This window comes from Solanum tuberosum, unplaced genomic scaffold (genome assembly GCF_000226075.1).
Source record: "Solanum tuberosum cultivar DM 1-3 516 R44 unplaced genomic scaffold, SolTub_3.0 scf00047, whole genome shotgun sequence".
NCBI lineage: Eukaryota > Viridiplantae > Streptophyta > Magnoliopsida > Solanales > Solanaceae > Solanum > Solanum tuberosum.
In genome coordinates this window covers 902,793-921,988 of record NW_006238973.1, presented here as the reverse complement: position 1 = coordinate 921,988, position 19,196 = coordinate 902,793, and the positions used below count along the sequence as shown (strand labels likewise).

Below are 19,196 nucleotides of genomic sequence, written 5' to 3'. Positions count from 1 at the left end.
CGTCATCATTTTAATTATGTCGGACCCTTGTACAAACAATGTTGAAGCGAGAATATAGATATTGAGTTCGATCAAACTTAATAGTTTTAATATAAATCTTATATTTGACGTAAAAAGTCCGTTGAATATGTACAAATCACTAACTTAAAACTCAATAACTCGAAATAACCAGAATTTCAAACTCATAAACTTTAATTCTTTGTTCCGCCTCTAAATACTAATATCGTCCGAAAAGAAAAAAATGATTTTCTTGAAAAGAAAAAGGTGTACCACATAAGTATTCGTCCATTCTTAATCAAATATCTCAAATTTAATTCATGAATATAGAATCCACCTTCCTTTATCTCAATGAAAGACGATTTGAAAAATAAATTTTATCGAATCTCAATACAAATCTCGAACGTTCGCAAATTAAAGAGGGAGAGAAGAGATTGGTCCATTGTTTTTTTTCTCAGTAGGCATATTGCTGTCACTCTCAAATTCTGAGCTTCAAAAAAAAAAAAAAAAAAAAATCTCTCTTCCCTCTCTCTGAGTCCTCTCACTTTCACTGATTTTCTTCATATCATCTCCACACCTGATTCTCTTACACCAAAAACACAGTACAAAAAAATTAGTAAAAAAAAAATATTTGAAAAAAAAACACAAACAAACTCAGATAAAGCAAAAGGAGAAACAGAGTTGGTACAAATACCAACAAAATAGACAGACTGATAAAGAACCTGTTTCTTTTCCTTTACACTCCCTCTCACTTTTTTTTTTAGTTTTTGACTGAAAAAAGACACAATTTTTAATCATTTATATGAACCAAAATGTTAAATAAATTCATGGGGTTTGCTTAATATATGTGTTGAATAATTTGATTTCACTTTCTTGGGTTTTTTTTTTTTATCGTCAATGGCTTCCATTTTCTTGATTTTTGTTCTCTCTTTGCTTCTGTTTTACCCTTTTCTTTGTTTTTCATATGAAGCTAGGAATCATGAAGGTAAACAAAAAAAAAGAATCCCATTTGCTTATTTTTCAGTTTTTTGTTTTCAAAATTTGATCTTGTTGTTTTGATGTATAGTGGAAGCTTTGATTGCTATAAGGAGAAGTTTGGATGACCCAAAAAGAGCTTTAAGTAATTGGGATGAAGATTCTGTTGATCCTTGTAGTTGGGCTATGATCAGTTGTTCTTCTGAAAATCTTGTTATTGCACTGTATGTTTAATAGTATTTTTTTTTTTTGGAATTTTATGGTACTATATGATTATATTGGTTGTTAAAGATTGAAACTTTTACTGTTTTATCAACTAAAAAAGTGTTTTTTTTTGTTTGTAGAGGAGCTCCAAGTCAAGGTTTATCTGGGGTTTTGTCTGGGATGATATCAAATCTTACAAACCTTAAACAAGTGTAAGAGACAATTTTTTAATGTTTTTGTTGTATGTAATTTCAAATTTTGATGACCACATTTGGTTAATTTTCTTGTATGTTGAAAATTGTGTAGTTTATTGCAAAACAACAACATTTCTGGGCATATTCCAAGAGAGCTAGGGAAACTTCCTAATCTTGAAACATTGGATCTGTCTAATAATCATTTCTCTGGTCATGTTCCTGATTCTTTGGGTCTGTTAAACAGTCTTCAGTATCTGTAAGTGTATTAAACTTTCAAAATTTTCATTTTTGTGTGATTATGATTATGTTTTTAGAGTTGAATGGTCTAAAACACACATGCAGTATCACGTTTTTGCGAGTTTGCTACGAATTATCACCTAAAACATATCTCAACGCCATCTCATAGTTGTGTTTTGATAAATAGTTGGTGATGGTTTAAGAAGGAAAATTGAACACATGATAGTTTAGGTAGAAAACGTGCGAAATCTTGATACTTCAAAGTGTGGTTTTTACCATTATCTCTTGTTTTTCCGAGTACCCTTTTTCCTTTAATTGTTGTTTTCTCATGTAGACAATGTTTAAGTGCTATCTTATTCTTTGACTATTATGTTTTTGTTTTTTGTTGATGTCTTGTTCTGGGGTTTGTCTTGTAATGGAGTAGAAGGTTGAACAACAACAGCTTGTCTGGTGCTATTCCTCTTTCTTTAGCCAGGGTCCCTCAGCTTGCTTTCTTGTGAGTATTGCTTCTTTGAATCTATGACTTTTGTTTGATTTTGTTTTATTTTTTTGTCTGATTGTCCTGAGAATTGGAATTATCTAGTCACTTTCTTGAATCAGCCTTATGTTAAAGCTTTTTTTGTTTAAAGGAAATTGAATAGTTTGTTCTGTTTAGGGGTATTATTATATTTTAACTTATTATTCACTTTTATTTTATTTAGTATGACGATGATATGCAATGAGCTTAAATGAAAGTGGGGATTCATATTGTTGACTCCAACTTGTTTGGGACTGAGGCATTGTTGTCGTCGTCGGATAGTGTTTTTTTTTTTTTTTGTATAAAGAAATGATTAGTGTGTTCTGATTAGGGGTATTATTATATTTTAACTTATTTTTTACTTTTATTTTATTTAGTATGACGATGATATGCAATGAACTTAAATGAATGTGGGGATTCATTATGCGGACCCCAACTTCTTTGGAACTGAGGCGTTGTTGTTGTCAAATAGTGTGTCTGTTTTGTGTAAAGGAAATGAATAGTGTGTTCTGTTCTGGGTTATTATTATATTCCTACTTATATTTCACTTTTATTTAATCTAGTGTGACGATGATATGCAGTGAGCTTAAATGAAAGTGGTTATTCATATTGTCGACGCCAACTTGTTTGGGACTGAGGCGTTGTTGTCATTGTTGCCGTTGAATAGTGTGTTCTGTTTAGGGGTCTTTTTTATCTTCTAACTTATTTTTCACTTTTATTTAATCTAGTATGACAATGATATGCAATGAGCTTAAATGAAAGCGGGGATTCATATCGTGGACTCTAACTTGTTTGGGACTGAGGCGTTGTTGTTTTTGTTTTCATTGTTGAATAGTGTGTTCTGATTTTATGAACCTCTTATTCTTTCAGGGACTTGTCTTTCAATAATCTGAGTGGACCTATTCCTAAATTTCCTACGAGAACTTTCAAGTATGGATTCTCTGCCCAACTCTTATTATGTTACTTATAATTGTGTTCTTTTGTACATACAAATTGTCTTGTTTAAGTTCTAATTGTGATTTTTCTTTATCCTTGATGTTTTCGTAGTGTCGTGGGTAACCCTTTGATATGTGGAAATCACTCTGCTGAGACTTGCTTCGGATCGGTTAACCTGATGCCCCTTTCGTTCGACATTGATTCCACCGGTAAAGTTTAGAAAAGTTTCTCATGATTCAACAATGTTTAGACATAAATACAATTTAATTATCTTAAACTTCTTTCTGTTGTAACCAGGTAAGCGAAACTCGAAAAGACTAGCCATTGCTATAGGACTTAGTGTCAGCTTCATCTCTCTTTTCCTCTTGGGATTCGGATTCATAATTTGGAAAAGGAACCAAAACAGGAAACAGTCTATTCTGAACATTAATGGTGAGTCTTAGTAGCATTTTGTGTATTTGATGACGGTTCAAAGTTATTTACGTTTCGTATTTTTGTTCCAGATATGCAAGAGGAGGATCTAGTTAGACTAGGGAATCTCAGAAGCTTCACATTTAAAGAACTTCAACGTGCGACAAACAGTTTCAGCTCTAAGAACATTCTTGGTGCTGGAGGATTTGGCAATGTTTACCGTGGAAAGTTGGGGGATGGCTCGTTGGTCGCGGTGAAACGATTGAAAGATATTAGTGGAACTGCTGGAGAGTCACAGTTCCGGACGGAATTGGAGCTTATAAGCTTGGCAGTACATAGAAATTTGCTCAGATTAATTGGTTATTGTGCTACCCCAAACGAGAGACTTCTCGTGTATCCTTTCATGTCTAATGGCAGTGTGGCATCAAGACTTAGAGGTAAACACCTTGTGTACTCTTTTCAGCCAATCGCATGCCTTACACATTGTACTCCTTCGTTTCTATTCGTTTGTCTGGTTTTGATTTGACACGGAGTTTAAGAAAGTAAAGAATGATTTTTGAATCTTGAAGTCTTAAACTAAAGATATGGAGAGTGTACCAATATGTCTTTTAATCTTGTGGTCTTAAACATGCCATGTGGTCTTAAAAAAATTGATGGAATGTACACATTCTTAATCCATTTTTCGCGATGACAGGAAAACCAGCACTAGATTGGAATACTAGGAAGAGAATTGCAATTGGAACTGCAAGAGGTCTTCTTTACCTCCACGAGCAATGTGATCCAAAGATAATCCACAGAGATGTGAAGGCGGCAAATGTCCTATTAGATGACTTCTGTGAAGCTGTTGTCGGGGACTTTGGCCTTGCAAAGCTCCTCGATCATGCTGACTCTCATGTTACCACAGCTGTTCGTGGAACAGTTGGCCATATAGCGCCAGAGTACCTTTCCACCGGTCAATCATCCGAAAAAACGGATGTGTTTGGATTTGGTATCCTCTTATTAGAGCTTATAACTGGGATGAGAGCTCTTGAATTGGGAAAAACAGTAAACCAGAAAGGAGCAGTACTTGAATGGGTATGTATGTTGCTTTATTCATCTACCAGTTATTGAATTCTATGTTGCTCGAACTCTCCAAAAATGCACTACTTTTGAAGGCTTCGATACGCATGTGTTTTCATTTTTGAAGAGTCCGAGCAACCAATATTTCCTTTAAATAAAAGTGAAAAATGGAGCTCCAGTAGCATCACTTACTTAGTGATTTTTTAACCTTTGTTAGTCGGACTCTTCAAAATGTAGACTGGTGCATATCGAATCCTCGAAAAAACTAGTACATTTTTTGATAATCTGATACGGATGCAACAACATTTTTGTAGAGTTCGAGCAAAGTAGGTTTTAACAAAAAGAGTCTTGCTTAGATTTTCTCATGAACTGCTGCTTAACAACAAGTGTGGCTTGATTGCAGGTTAAGAAAATGCAGCATGAGAAGAACGTCGAAGCTCTCATCGACAGAGAGCTTGGGAGCAACTACGACAGGATCGACGTAGGGGAGATGTTACAAGTGGCTATACTCTGTACTCAATACCTACCGTCCCACCGTCCCAAGATGTCTGAGGTGGTCCGAATGCTCGAAGGTGATGGCCTTGCTGAAAAATGGGCTGCATCTCATAACTATGATGGCTTTTCTCTAACCAAAAACAGTAACAAAACTCAGACTAAACATTCTATGGTGCCTCTTGGATATGATGACAATGATCATGATCATTTGACCGTGTTTGGGATGATGGATGATGACTATGACACACATGCCATGGAGCTTTCCGGTCCAAGATAATAGCGAAATATCATCGAGGTCTGGAGAGGGTACGATGTACACAAACCTTACCCCTATTTCTATGGGATAGAGATGCTATTTCCGATGACCCTCGGCTCGTAATAGCAAAATATCCAAAAGGAAAAGAAATTGAACATAGGTACCTAATTCTTTTCAAATTTTTATAAGTTAGTACCACAATTAACTCTATCAAAAAGCATGTTGGAGAGGAAAAAGAAAGTAGTTCTTTTTTAAAATTTTTTTTTGTTGGTTTTCTTTAGATGGTGTGAAAATAGGAGTTTGCTATGTTTGATAAAAGTACACTTTTAAGGAGTTTATGGGACTAATGTAAATAACCCTCTTCATCAAAAGTATCAATCTTTATGAGTAAATATAGTCTTTTGCACTAAATAACTAATAACTTTCTTTATGTTGCTTGCCTTTGGTAAAAGAGCCGTAACTTCCTCATACGATAGTGAAATGACATGATTCTTTTTCTTAAATGTCTTAAATAATGATACGGATCTGCTCGTTTGATCTAAACTTAATTTCGTTCTCATTTGGCCAGTCAAATATCATTTCTGTTTGGAAAATAATAATAAAACAAGAAGAAAATCCTAAATATATAAAACACAAGAACTAAAAATATGACACGAGCAACGAATCATGCTAAAAAAATGATAGGAGGGGTAGTTTTGAGCCTAAAAATATTTGGTGAATGCAATCACATTATGAATGATGGTGAAAAAGGATGCAACAAGTTCATCTCTCCATCACGACTAGTAATTGCAACAGTGCATAGCCATCCCTCTGTGGGAAAACATTCTGAATTTTTAGCTTCGGGGAGAAATAAACGCAAAACTTTATTCTTGGAAAGAGAGTAAAATTCACGAGAATCATCTTCATGTTTTGCACCAAGCATAAGTAATGGAATTTGGGGAGAAAACACATCGAATCGTCCTTGATATTGGTGATTAGCCAAGAGGCGGTACAAACAAAACGAAAGGCAATGAAATCTTCAATAACTTTTAACACGATTTGCAATGTGAGAAATCACATCATTGGAAAGTTAGTCTTATTTGTTGTTTCACATCATGCCCTAGTATTGCATTATTTGTGAGAACTCGGCCATTTGAAAAAAAGAGATCAAATATCTTATACCTCACACCAAACGACTCCTTATCAATTTTATTTAAAAGAACATAATACTAATTCAAAAGTGAACAATGTATCTAAATTTAGATCCAGAGATTTAAAGATATCTATGTATATTCTATTTACATATTAACACATTTATGTATTTGACAAGCTCGTCAAAAACAAATTATAATTGAAGCCATTGACCATTTTTTGAGTTTCTTTTCTAATCGTAAAAGTATATATTTTAAGTAATAATAAAGAATGGGGAAGTGAAAAGAGATGTAAATAAATTTACTTTCCTAAAAATATTATTCCCTCCGTAAAAGTATTCATTTTAAAGGAATAACAAAGAATGGGGAAGTGAAAAGAGAAGTAAATAAATTTACTTCCGTAAAAATATTATTCTCTCTCCAACAATAGTTGTTCACTATACTAAAAATAGTTGTCCAACAATACTTGTGCAATTTAGAAAATCAAGAGATAATTTATATTTTGTGTCTATTTTACCTTGCTATTAAATATTATTTATCATCTAAGACATTTTTCAAAGTATTAAATTTAATAAAGTGAAAGGATAGAATAGTAATATTACCCCTATTATTTATTATTTCTAATTAAGGGGTGTGGCGGTGTCCAAGTCTATTAATAGTAGATAACTATTGTTGGACAGAGGGAGTATATATTAATTTTTATTTTCAATTTATATAACATAAATAGAATATTGAGAGTTAATCAAATATTTTCTTTGGTTAATTATTGTGATTTATAGTATTTTTAACGCAATTTACAAGCTTGTAAATTAACAAAATGTCTTTTTAACTATTGAAAATGTTTTTACTATCTCTATTCTAATTAATGTGGAACAAATGAAATATGGAGAGTCAATCAAATCTTATTTTTTATCGTAATTTTTTTCATAGGTGACACAGATAAAATCTTGAGATTCAATAAAAAATTTCTTTTTGGCCATAGGTTTTTAAATTTTAATTTCATTATTATACATTTTTAGTTATTATGATTTATAGTATTTTAAATGCAATTTATAAATTAATTTAAGAATATCAACTTTATCAAGGGTTTATCTGTTAAATTAAAAAGTGGAAGGGTCTATTTGCAAGTTATGACACATATATAAGTCGTTATATTTGAAATCCATTTTTGTACCTTCGTTTCTGTTATTTCCCCTCTCTGTTTTTTTTTGTATATGTTATTTCCCCTCTCAATACCCTTTTCCTCTCTGTTTATTTCTGCCTATGTGTAATTGCAATGAAGGGGAAAAAGATAGATTTTGAAGAAATTTCTTCAAAGAAAAAGGATATGTTACTGTCAAATTCGCCTTCAAGAACGGTGCATAAATGCGTTCAAGACATCTGTGTTGAATTTTATACCCAATGTACAAAATTCAAGAAAATTACTTTCCAAGAACATAGCATACCTTTTAGTAATTATGATTGTAGAATATTTGATGTTCTGACTTTTCACCCATGTACTGAAAGTAATTTTCATAGACAGGACATTTATGCTCCCTATCAATCTTAACCTCATGATGATATTGACGATAATGATTCTCCAACTTTGTAGTGCTACTGAAAGTAATATATCTAATTCCCACAGACAGGACATGTATACTCCCTATCAATTTTAACCTCATGATGATATTGACGATAATGATTCCCCAGCTTTGTAGTGCTACTGAATGTAATGTGATATATGCAAATGTATGTCCAAGGTTTTGAACATAATGGAGGAAGGAATAGACTCACCGGGATCAAATGGAAAATGTGTGTATATGTGGTTGTGCATCAATCCGGTTCCTTCCAAAATCAAGAGCTCACTTCTGTTATTTGTCAAGATAAATACCAAATAACTTCTGTTATTTGTTTTCTATCACTTGAGCAACTATTTTTGTAAAGAGCTTTAAAAAAGAAGACTTTATATTGCTTTTGGAAGATTGTTTTACACTTTGCTTGATTGAATTACAAATGAGAACCATCTATTTATACTACAATTTTAGAGGGTAAAGTTTAAATAAAAATTACTACACAAGTCCCTACATTTTTACAATATAGTCCTTTTTCTAGAATTCTCTACAACACTAGAGTATTCTAAAGTATTCCAAAATATATTCTAGGATATTCTTGAGTCTTCTGCAAACCTCTCCACAATTTCCCTAATTCACCATATAAACAATGTCAACGCCAACTTCGACAATTACTTATTGGGAGCATCACCATAACCCAAGCTTTTCCCCAAAGGCATACTGCCCCAACTCATGATATATATCTAAACATTTTCTGGATCATTTGCCATAAAGTGTATACAAAGTTATAATCCAATCAGAAAATTACTATTTTTTCATTGGAATTTATCATTGAAAAATAGTCAGAAAAAATTAATAGTGTTTTCACACGAAGAAAGTTTGATGGAAAAATCATTTTTTATAATATAAATTTCTAATTGATTTGTGGTGGAATTTCAGGAATTCATCGGTAATAATGAATGATGTACTCTTTATCTTGTTCATTCTTTTTTCCATTAAAATCTCCAAATTTAGAACAAATCGACTTAGCAACCAACTTCGATGTACGATCACAACTTAGCTCAGATGCAAAACTAGGTGGGGATCCGTGGATTCGGACGAACCTACTAGCTTTTTCTTAAACCCTGTATTTTATTAGAAAATTAAATAAATAAATATGTATGTATATTAACTTGTGAACCCCCTAACAAAATTGATTGATTGTTCAGGGGGTAAGGAAATTGTGGTGCAAATGTCTTTCACATAATGTTAATCAACAAAAGTTTTTTTTTAAAGAAAGCATGTTTTACAATATTATTTTCTCTTCTGTCCTAAAATTTAAAATCCTCAAACTCATAATCATGGTTCCGCCTCTGACTTAGCTATATCACGTATTTATGTCCTTATGTTATGGTACAATTCTCATGGTGGTGGTGGTTCGGCTTTTTGGCATCCCGGAGACCTCAACTGGACTCATATTGAATCCCCGAGGTTTATTAGTGTGGCATCTATGATTTACCATAAGTGCCAATTTTATTATATATGTTATGGTGGCCGATTCTATAATTTATATTCTAACTTTAAGCCGCATTTAGTTGTTATATTATATAAAATATTTTATCAACACCCAATTCAATTATATCTGGTTAAAGTATCCGGTGCATTATTACTTATAACTCGATTTCATAAGAATGATGAAGATGAAGTTGATTTTGCCAATGGTCGAAGATCAGTGTTTGTGAACTAGATGTCACCAAAGGCGAATTGAAGGAGATTAAGAACTTGAAAGATTCAACAATCTTTGTGGGGCGTAATGGAGCAAGTTGCATTGACTCTTCTAAATTTAGAGGAATCAAGCCAAGCCAAGTTGGAAGAGACATGAGGGCTTACAATTTGGAAGTCGGTAAAATAGAATTAGTATATCGTGAATTGTCAACAAGTCTTATTTGCCCGTCAACTTGGATATCACTATCATTCATAATTTGATCCAAATAGTTATAGTTGATGTATGTTTCAATTACATTCAAATAATTACATATATATGCATTTGCAAAATTGTTCAATAAGGATTGAATGTATTTACATTTAGTGTCAGTGTTATTATAGAATTTGTTTTGGTTAATTTGGTTATTTATTTGAGTTTAAGGAATTGCAAACTGAAATACTGGGAAATACAAAAATTACCTATCGTATACTAATTTAAAAATATCTTTATCTCTTCCTCCTAAAATATTTTACCAAACACCAAAAAGTTCAATCCAAATATCCAATCCCAAATGAGATTAAAAAAAAGACAACAAAGTAATAAGTTCTAATGCTTGATCTTGAACTTGATAAACTTCGGATTTGATTGGATAGTTTGCCCTTGAATTTGTTAGGTGGTGAAAAATAATTTGATGATTGTAACGAATTCGGGCTTGAGACTCAACTTTCACAAATGAAAAACTTGAAATCGATTGCTTATGATCTTGATTCACACTTCATCGTCAGACTTGATCACAAATGAAGATCGTGAATTTTGGGCTAATGAAGTGGATTAAAATTTTGACGTCCAACTAGATGAACTTTGCCCAAATAAAATTAATTACATATTTGACTGCTCAATTAAAAATATGTAAACTTTCTATTCAATATACAAATATTATACATAAAAAAAGTTCAAACTTTTTACGTTAGTCGAAATTGTTCAAATACTAAAATTTTATTATAATTATGACACTAATGACATGTTCATGATTTTTAATAGTAGTTATTTATTTCTCTTTGACTTCACATCATAACCAAGCTATTTATCCTTTACAGATGAGCGCACATGCCCAACAATTTAAAGAGATCATATTAATAATTCAAGCTTTGATAATAATAATAGTCATATAAAGCTATAGTATACGAATTCAAGCTTTGATAATAATAATAAAATGTAATAGATATTAAAAAAAACTGCACCTCATTCTAGAAATAAATCGGAAAACACAAAAAATCTCTCTTGAATTTGACAGCAAAATTTACTTTAGCACTTTAACTTTATATATAATTATTTACCCCCCTAATTTCATTTCAAGTGAATTTAAATTCACCCTAAATTTATAAGACCAGTCTCACATGACAAGTGCATTCCACACGCGTCATGTCATTGACACATCAGTACCACATCGTTGTCACGTCAGAGCCACATTGATAATTATTTAAATTTTGAATTTTTTATTCCTTTTTTTTTGTTTTCTTAATTCACAATTTTAGAAAGGAAAAAAAAGAAAAAGAAAAATTCATCCAAGATTATAAAAAAAATTAAAATTCTCAAAAAAGATCTAATTGCACGGATCCAAAATTCTCAAGACCATTTTCACTAAAAAAAATTCCATCTTTAAGGCACTTTATCAAAATAAATAAATAGTAACAACTAAAAATTTAATTAGAGATGAAAAAAGTATAATTTTTCATTAAAAAAAGCTTTTAAGCTCATCAAATCAATAAACAATTCTATAAGTAATGATCTTGAAGCAAAAATAAGTTGTTGATTGTTTTCATTTTTTTCCTTGTTCATAACAATTAAAAATAAGTGAGAATAAATTCTTATTTACTGATAGAAAATAAATGGGGGTATGAGTGTTTCGAAGAAGGAGAAAGAAGGGGAGAAGAGGGGTTCATCGAAGAAGGAGAAATAAGGTGAGGGTGAAGGGTTTCAAAGAAAGAAAAAGAAAGTAGGGAGTTCGAAGAAGAAAATGAAGAAGTGGTGCAGGTGGTGGCAAGGAGTGGTGGGGTGTGAGGGAAAAAAAATGCTAGGGTTGTTGGTGGATAGGGGTGGTGGGGTGTGAGGAAGATGAAGGGAAAAACTCTTATTGGCTGAAAAGAAAAATAAAAGTAGCCCAATTGTTTTTTTTCTCTTTAATTTTTTATTATTTAAGCGCTGATTTTTTGTATTTGCCACATGAGTCATTAAAGAGATATTTAATTCACTTGAAAGTTGTTTAGAAGGTATTTAAATGTCCGTATAGTTCAAGTACTAAAGTAAGTTTTGCAGCTAAATTCAAGGAGGATTTGATGTATTTTCTCAAATAAATAAAAAATAACATTCATTCGTCTTATCAATTCTAAAAAATAAAGTTCGATAAATAGTTAACGAAGACTAAAATTATTATTTTATAAATAAATTTAATTTTATCAAAATTATTGGATGCATACTCAAAAGAGATCATTTTTTTCAAACTTTCTAACATAAATTGTGATCCTCTACTCATCAAATGTCTTGAATTTCATCCCGAATATAATAAAAATCAAGTTGACATCCTAAAAATGAACCTATGTTCATATCCAAATTAGTGGAGGCTTAATGTAGACATCGAACACTCTTTAGTCAAATCTCTCAAATTCAATTTGAATACAAAAAATAACGTCATTATCCTAAATAATGAGCCCTATATGAATATCTGAGTTAGTCAAGATCCAATATAGATATTTGACACCTCTTAATTAAGTGTCTCCAAATTATAATTTAGACGTAGAAAAACTTATGTCACCACCCTTAAAAAAATAAGCCTTATGTACGTATCCAAATTAATCGAGCTTCATATAATTAGCGGGCACATTTGAGAAAAACAAAACAAAAAACTATTTAAACTCTGTTTACTGCATCTTCAAGCTTTCTCTGCAAATTTATTTTCTTAGAAAAAAAAACTTTAGAATCAGATGGCAAATCAACCCTCTTCTTACCCAATTCTTTGTGCTTCCTTCAATCAAGACCACAGGTAATCCTCAATTTTACAAGAATTTTTTTTTGTGGGTATTAATGATTTCTCAATCTTGATTTAGCTATTTGTTGTAATATTTTTTTAATTGTTTTTGTTGCTTTATTTAGTTGCTTTGCTATTGGAACAAGGGAAGGGTTCAAAATTTTTGATTGTAAAACTGGAAGGCTCCTTTATGAAAGAGGTAAGTAGCGATCTGCTATTTATTTTTTTAAAAATTGTTTAGTATTTAGTTATGAGCTAAAAAGGGTTTCTTTAAAGCTTATAAAGTTTTGATTTTGATTTGTATATTTTGGAGAAATTAGGAAGTTTAGTTGTTTTCTTGTAAAGATTTAGCTAGAAGGAAATTCAGATAAAAATGGTATCTTTATTTAAAGGGTATAGCTGACTCGAACTTGTTTGAGATTGATGTGTAGTTATTGTTATTTTGTTGCTTCTTTGTAGTTGATAAATCAATATCCAGCTGAAAAGTTGAATAATTTAGTGTCAAAATGGAACATATGTGATATAACAATCTTTAAAGTTATGATCTTTTTCGTTGCATCTGTGTTACAAAGTTTATATAATCGTGGTGTTTGGGGAAGCTTGCACGTACTTTGACTAGTTCTTAGGGTAACTCTATCGATTAAGGCTCGGAGAGATAAATCACCTAATGTTTTGCCTCTGGTAGGATTTCAACTTGCGACTTCATGGTTCTTGATCCACCCCATTGACCACCAAGCCACATGCCCACACCTTGGGTGCAAGTTAGTGATACAAGTTAGCTTCAGTATCGTGACAAATTGATTTTTTTAGTAGCTGTTGTCAAAGCGCATTTTATGAAGTGTTAACCTGCCCTTGTCACCTGAGACAAATCAACTGGAAACCGTGATTGGAGTCGTGGTTTGAAGATGATGATTTGAAGATTCATTCGATAGAGAATGGTGTCTTGGTTGCCGATACCCAGGTTGAATGAATCATTCTACCTGGCAAGTGGCAACAACAAAAGTGAAGTTTGGCACATGTCAAAGGGGAGGAAGCAAGGAGGGATTCCACTTTGGAAAGAAAAAGGACAGTTCCAAACGAAGGACCCTGGGGCAAGCTTTCTAGTGTCCAAGTGTCAAGTCCCGAGGGCTTGTGGAGCATTCATCATTGTAGAAATGTTGTTTAGCTCAAGCCTTCTCGCAATTGTTGGGGCTGGTGAACAGGTTCCATAATTTACCAAGTTCAAATACTTTTGAAAAATCAGAAAGTTGCACAACTTTTAAGTGTAGTTGCTTTGTTGTATAGATCAGCTAGAACGAAATTCATATAATAATGGTATCTTTATTTAAGGGGTATAGCTGACTCAAACTTGTTTGAGATTGATGTGTAGTTATTGTTGTTTAGTTGCTTCTTTGTAGTTGATAAATCAATATCCAGCTGAAAGTTTAAATATTTAGTGTCAAAATGGAACCTACGGGATATAATAATCTTTAACATCATGATCTTTTTTGTTGCATTTGCATTACAAAGTTTGGGATACAAATTAGCTGTAATGTCCTTACAAATTGATTTTTTTTGGTAGTTGCTGGAGCATTTATTATAGTAGAAATGTTGTTTAGCTCAAGCCTTCTCGCAATTGTTGGAGCTGGTGAACAGGTTTCGTAATTTACTATGCTCTAATTGTAGTCCTTTTAACTATTCATTGATCTACTAGATTTCTGATGAGTTTCTTACTACTTGTGTCGTTTCAACAGCCGTCTTTGTCACCTCGAAGACTGTGTTTGTTTAATACTGTGACTGGAGTAGCTCTTGAGGAACTTAACTTCTTAACTTCAATCCTTGCTGTTCGCATGAATAAGAAAAGGTAAACTACATTTGACTCGTTGAACATTCTCGTTGGTCGGTTTTTCATTTGTATGACATGTTGTATTCAGAGTTTAATGTTTTAGAGGGGTAAACTTTTTTTATTCAAAGAAAGTTGTAGATTATATTGAATAAAGCTATACTCCTGCAGGTTGATTGCCTTTTTGGTTTATCGAAGGTGGAGTTTCTTGCATGATAATGCTAAACTATTGACTTAAATCTAGCTGAATGAGTTAAGAAATTCCAATGGCCTAGAAAGTGGATTCTATTCTATCCATAATGACAATCCATTCATACTTTTACTCCCTCCGTTTCAATTTGTTTGTCTCGTTTTGACTTGGTACAAAGTTTAAGAAAGTAAGAAGACTTTTTAATCTTGTAGTCTTAAACTAAAGATATGTGAAATATACCAAAAATCTTCTCCATATCTTTATCTTAATAAAAGAAATTAAACAATCTATAAGAATTCATTTTGAAATGCACAGACAATAGTCTCATCCTGGCAGAGATGCAAAAGCAATCTCCTTATTTCATTCTGCTAGCTGATACTAAATTTTTGTTCTCATTGAACTGACAATGGTTACTATCATTAGTCTGAGTCTCGAGATCATACTAATTAAAATGTCATGTTGCAACAAAAGACTTACACACTCCCTCCGTTTCAATTTGTTTGTCTAGTTTTGACTTGGCATAGAGTTTAAGAAAGTAACTAATGCTTTTGAATCTTGTAGTCTTAAACTAAAGATATGTAGAATGTACCAAAATGCCCTTTAATCGTGTGGTCTTAAACATGTCATGTTGAAAGTTAGAATTGACGAGTTGCCAAAAAATGGAAAGACACATTCTTTTTGAACGGACTAATAAGGAAAGTAAGACAAATGAATTGTTTTTCTTGTGGCTGTTAGGATTCTTTTTCCCTGTATTATGAACTATGCACTTTGATTCTGAAACAGAACAGAAAGGATATATTTGGTCTTTGTAACTTGATTGTTAATGCCAAGCAATTCTTTTGTCAATCTCTGCAGTAAGGCTATCAGTACTCCGCAGCATAACACATTTGCTCATCTGTTTGGTGGGTTCTGCATAATTGTATTAAACGAACAAACGGTGTTTGTGTGGAAATAAGCATGTCAATTAGTTCAAAAAAAAACTTTTGTCAATCTTGATTAACAACTCATATTTTTTTATTTTTCCCTTTTCGATTTTTTTTCAAAACAACGTCCTCGAATTTGCAGATTGATTGTCATATTGCAGGAGAAGACATTTATTTATGATATAAATAGTCTTAAGATACTGGACACAATTGATACGGTGCCGAATCCAAAAGGTCTGTTTGAAAGTTTTTTGTTCAAGTTTTAATGGCTCACTGTCAATCTTGTATACTAGATTGGATTAGAATATGACTCGAATAATCATTGGCTATGACATTCCCCACCCCGCCTAAAAAGATCAACAGGAAAGGAAAGAATAAAAGAAGTCACTGTGTTATACCTTTCAAGTTTTTGTTTAATGAAGTGGATGCTATAAAATTTCCAGTTGGCCTAGCACATTTTCTTTTCTTATCAACAAGTTTTTGTTTCAATTTTTAGGACTTTGTGCATTTTCACCCAGCTTGGATGGTTCATTTTTGGCCCTTCCAGCAAGTACAACCAAAGGATCATTGTTAGTCTATAATGTTTCTGACCTCCGTTTGCACTGTGAGGTGTGTTTCTTACTGTTATGTATTTGATATTACGCAATCGTCTTTAATAAGATCAACAGATTTGAGATGTTATACATCATAACTTTGAGGAGTTTAGCGTTTTCCTAGTTTTGAACCAACTATTTAACCATCATTTTCTCTTTCTTATCCTTTACAAGATGGTGGGATTTTATCTTATCTCAGTTGCTGTTATAAAATGCAGATAGATGCTCATCGCTCACCATTGGCTGTCTTGAGTCTTTCATCAGGTGGAACTCACATTGCAACAGCATCTGAACAAGGGACCATGATCAGAATTCATCTTGTTTCAGATGCAACTAAGGTGAACCCTCAAGCACATTTGTATCTAAATGTGATACTAATAAGTACTCCTTCTGTTTCAATTTGTCTGTCTTACTTTCTTTTTTTGGCAACTCTTTACTTCTAACTTTCCACCGGGCATGCGTAAGACCACAAGATTAAATGACACTTTGGTACATCCTACATATCTTTAATTTAAGAACACAAGATTCAAAAGTTCCTTTATTTTCTTAAACTTCGTGCCAAGTCAAAACTAAACAAACAAATTGAAACGGAAGGACAATGTTCGAACTGCAAAGTAAACTGCAAAGTCATGAATGAAGTTTGCTTTGTACAAGTGGTCTAACATTGTACGGAGTTTTCTTAAACTTCGTGTCAAGTCAAAACTAGACAAACATTGAAAAGAGATAACTATGTATGAAATAGTTCACTTTGCAGTTCCAACAAATATGACTTTACCGTTCTTTCTAAACAATATATTTTAAAAATATCAAGTCCTATTTGGGATAAATGAGAACGATAAACAGGTAGTTAAAGTAATTATCGTATCAAAGAGAAATAGGTAACTACCTAGTGAGAAAGTGCTGCTTCACTTGCGATATGTTATGTTACATGTCATTACATTGTTGGTAATTGATGCTTCTGTGTTACAACTTCACTTGAATTACGCCTTTTGATTGATTATTATTTTAGTATCTTAATGGATCTTATCTTATCCATTGGCAGTCGTATAGCTTCAGGAGAGGATCATACTCTTCAAATATCTTTTCTTTGTCATTCGCGCCAGCGGCAGAACTTCCAGATATTCTTCTTGCGACTAGTTCTTCTGGTTCTGTTCATGTTTTCTCTTTGGGTTCACCCCCAAATCAAAGGTGAGAACTCAATTTCTCAAGTGCAATAAGCATGGACGCCAACATCTTTTAGGATTGTATAAGCATCTCAAATCCGAACATTGGCTAATGGCTAGAGAGCAAAAAATTATATCTTTGTTTCCCTTTCTCATCCCCATTTCACTTTCTTGTCTTCTTTTAGAATATAATTGACGGGCTCATTTGGCTATTAGATTTTTTCACCTTTTCCCGGAATTAGTTCTTACATCAGTATGCACATCTCTATTTCGTAATCCAAGAATTAGACCTAATTTACTTTGCTTTTTTTGTTGCTCTTCTTACTTCTACTGTAAATTGTACAAGGTCTTCTGGTCTTCTAGGATCAATAAAAGTACCTCATACTATTAACGATGCCCTGGATCCTGCTCAGCATTGCATACTGCATCATGCTGTCCCGGCTGGCGTGAGAAGGTATTGTATTCAATCCACACATTATATCAACTAAATTTGGTGTTTTTGGCATATACTAAATTGGCACAAGTATTTGCAACTTTCGATACGTATTTAACAAAGGCAAGCTAAATTGTCTTCTGTAGTCTTTTATTGAATTCTAGTTGTCTTTCTTCAGATTGGACATTTATTAGCCTACTTTTCTAGCTATATGAAATAAATCTCAGTGAAATTCTCTCATCAAACTTTTTTCGTAAATACTATCATGCAGTAATACGTTGATCCGCAAAATAGAGAAATTTGACGGGACAGCAACACCTGAACATGTGGTACTAAGGTGAGAAAACGTAATTGCATATCCATTTATGTGACACACAGTAAATTATTGTGCATCTATATGGACTGTTGATTATTGTTAAGCAACTTCCAAATTTTCAACTTCCATAGAAACGGTGAAGGTCTTTTTTGGGGTTTCTATAATGTTCGCCCTGATTTTGTGATAAATTTTTCTCTAGTATGATAAGTCTCTAGCAATGAGCGACCGAAGTGCCAATTCTATCATTGTATTCCAAGTCTCAGTAAATTCTTCGGGTTTGTGCTTAGAAAATTTGACTGATCTTCGGAATTCTAACTCATCTATCTACTTTGATTCTGTAGAGCCACTATACCTATGATCACCTATGGCGGATACTTCCTGGAGTACGTCTACAACGTCAACCATCAGAACAAGTCTTCGTGGACCTTAGAACGAGAATTCAATCTATTAACAGCAGAAACATCCTCGTTACCATGAAACTAAACACTCCGTGCACCAAATGTAAGCTTCTTTGAACTTTAAAGCTGAAACTGCAGCACGTCCTGCTCGAGTTGCCATCCTATCGATCAATGTACATTTCAAGAAGAAATGCTCCATGGATTGTCCAGTAGAGAACACAAATGACAATTTGTCCAAAAATGTATATGTTATGTGCATATAACTTTAATGTTGCTCTAGTTTTCTGCATCTATGTAACACAATTGTATAGTCAGAAAAAACTGAAAATTGTTAAATTTATGGAAGTTCATTGTAACATTAGTCTTGTTATACATTGAAATGTAAATTTACTTGTGTTCATAATCACATTAAGAGTTGTCATTGTGTGATCAGGAGGTTATGGGTTCAAGCTGTGGATTAGAAAGCGGTTGATACATTTAATGCTAAAAGAAATAACATCAAAAGAAAATATCATTATCATATGTTTTATTAGTGGCGTAAATAATTTTTTTTAAAGGGATTCATTATTAACTATATATACATAATTAAAAAAAATTGACCATTTATAAAGTTGGGAGTTTATCATTTACTCTCTAAAATGTTGAGTTGTATTACGTATGTATTATATTCTCCAAAAATGTATTATTC

The 19,196-nt window shown here is 32.6% G+C and overlaps 2 protein-coding genes across 2 annotated transcripts; both read left to right on the top strand.

Moving 5' to 3' along the window:
- Positions 1-487: 487 nt before the first annotated feature.
- On the top strand, positions 488-5,634 carry LOC102584901 (probable LRR receptor-like serine/threonine-protein kinase At4g30520). The gene is made up of 11 exons (XM_006343661.2): positions 488-982; positions 1,064-1,196; positions 1,317-1,388; positions 1,483-1,626; positions 2,032-2,103; positions 2,995-3,054; positions 3,172-3,269; positions 3,358-3,492; positions 3,564-3,908; positions 4,166-4,545; positions 4,934-5,634. The coding sequence occupies exons 1-11, from the start codon at positions 895-897 to the stop codon at positions 5,300-5,302; spliced, it is 1,896 nt and encodes a 631-aa protein (XP_006343723.1). The 5' UTR covers positions 488-894; the 3' UTR covers positions 5,303-5,634.
- Positions 5,635-12,516: 6,882 nt separating this feature from the next.
- On the top strand, positions 12,517-18,869 carry LOC102595961 (autophagy-related protein 18b). The gene is made up of 11 exons (XM_006343524.2): positions 12,517-12,685; positions 12,796-12,869; positions 14,232-14,305; positions 14,404-14,513; positions 15,748-15,839; positions 16,102-16,214; positions 16,417-16,536; positions 17,241-17,386; positions 17,708-17,815; positions 18,066-18,131; positions 18,452-18,869. Exons 1-11 carry the CDS (start codon positions 12,627-12,629, stop codon positions 18,585-18,587), a joined length of 1,098 nt encoding a protein of 365 aa, XP_006343586.1. The 5' UTR covers positions 12,517-12,626; the 3' UTR covers positions 18,588-18,869.
- Positions 18,870-19,196: the final 327 nt, after the last annotated feature.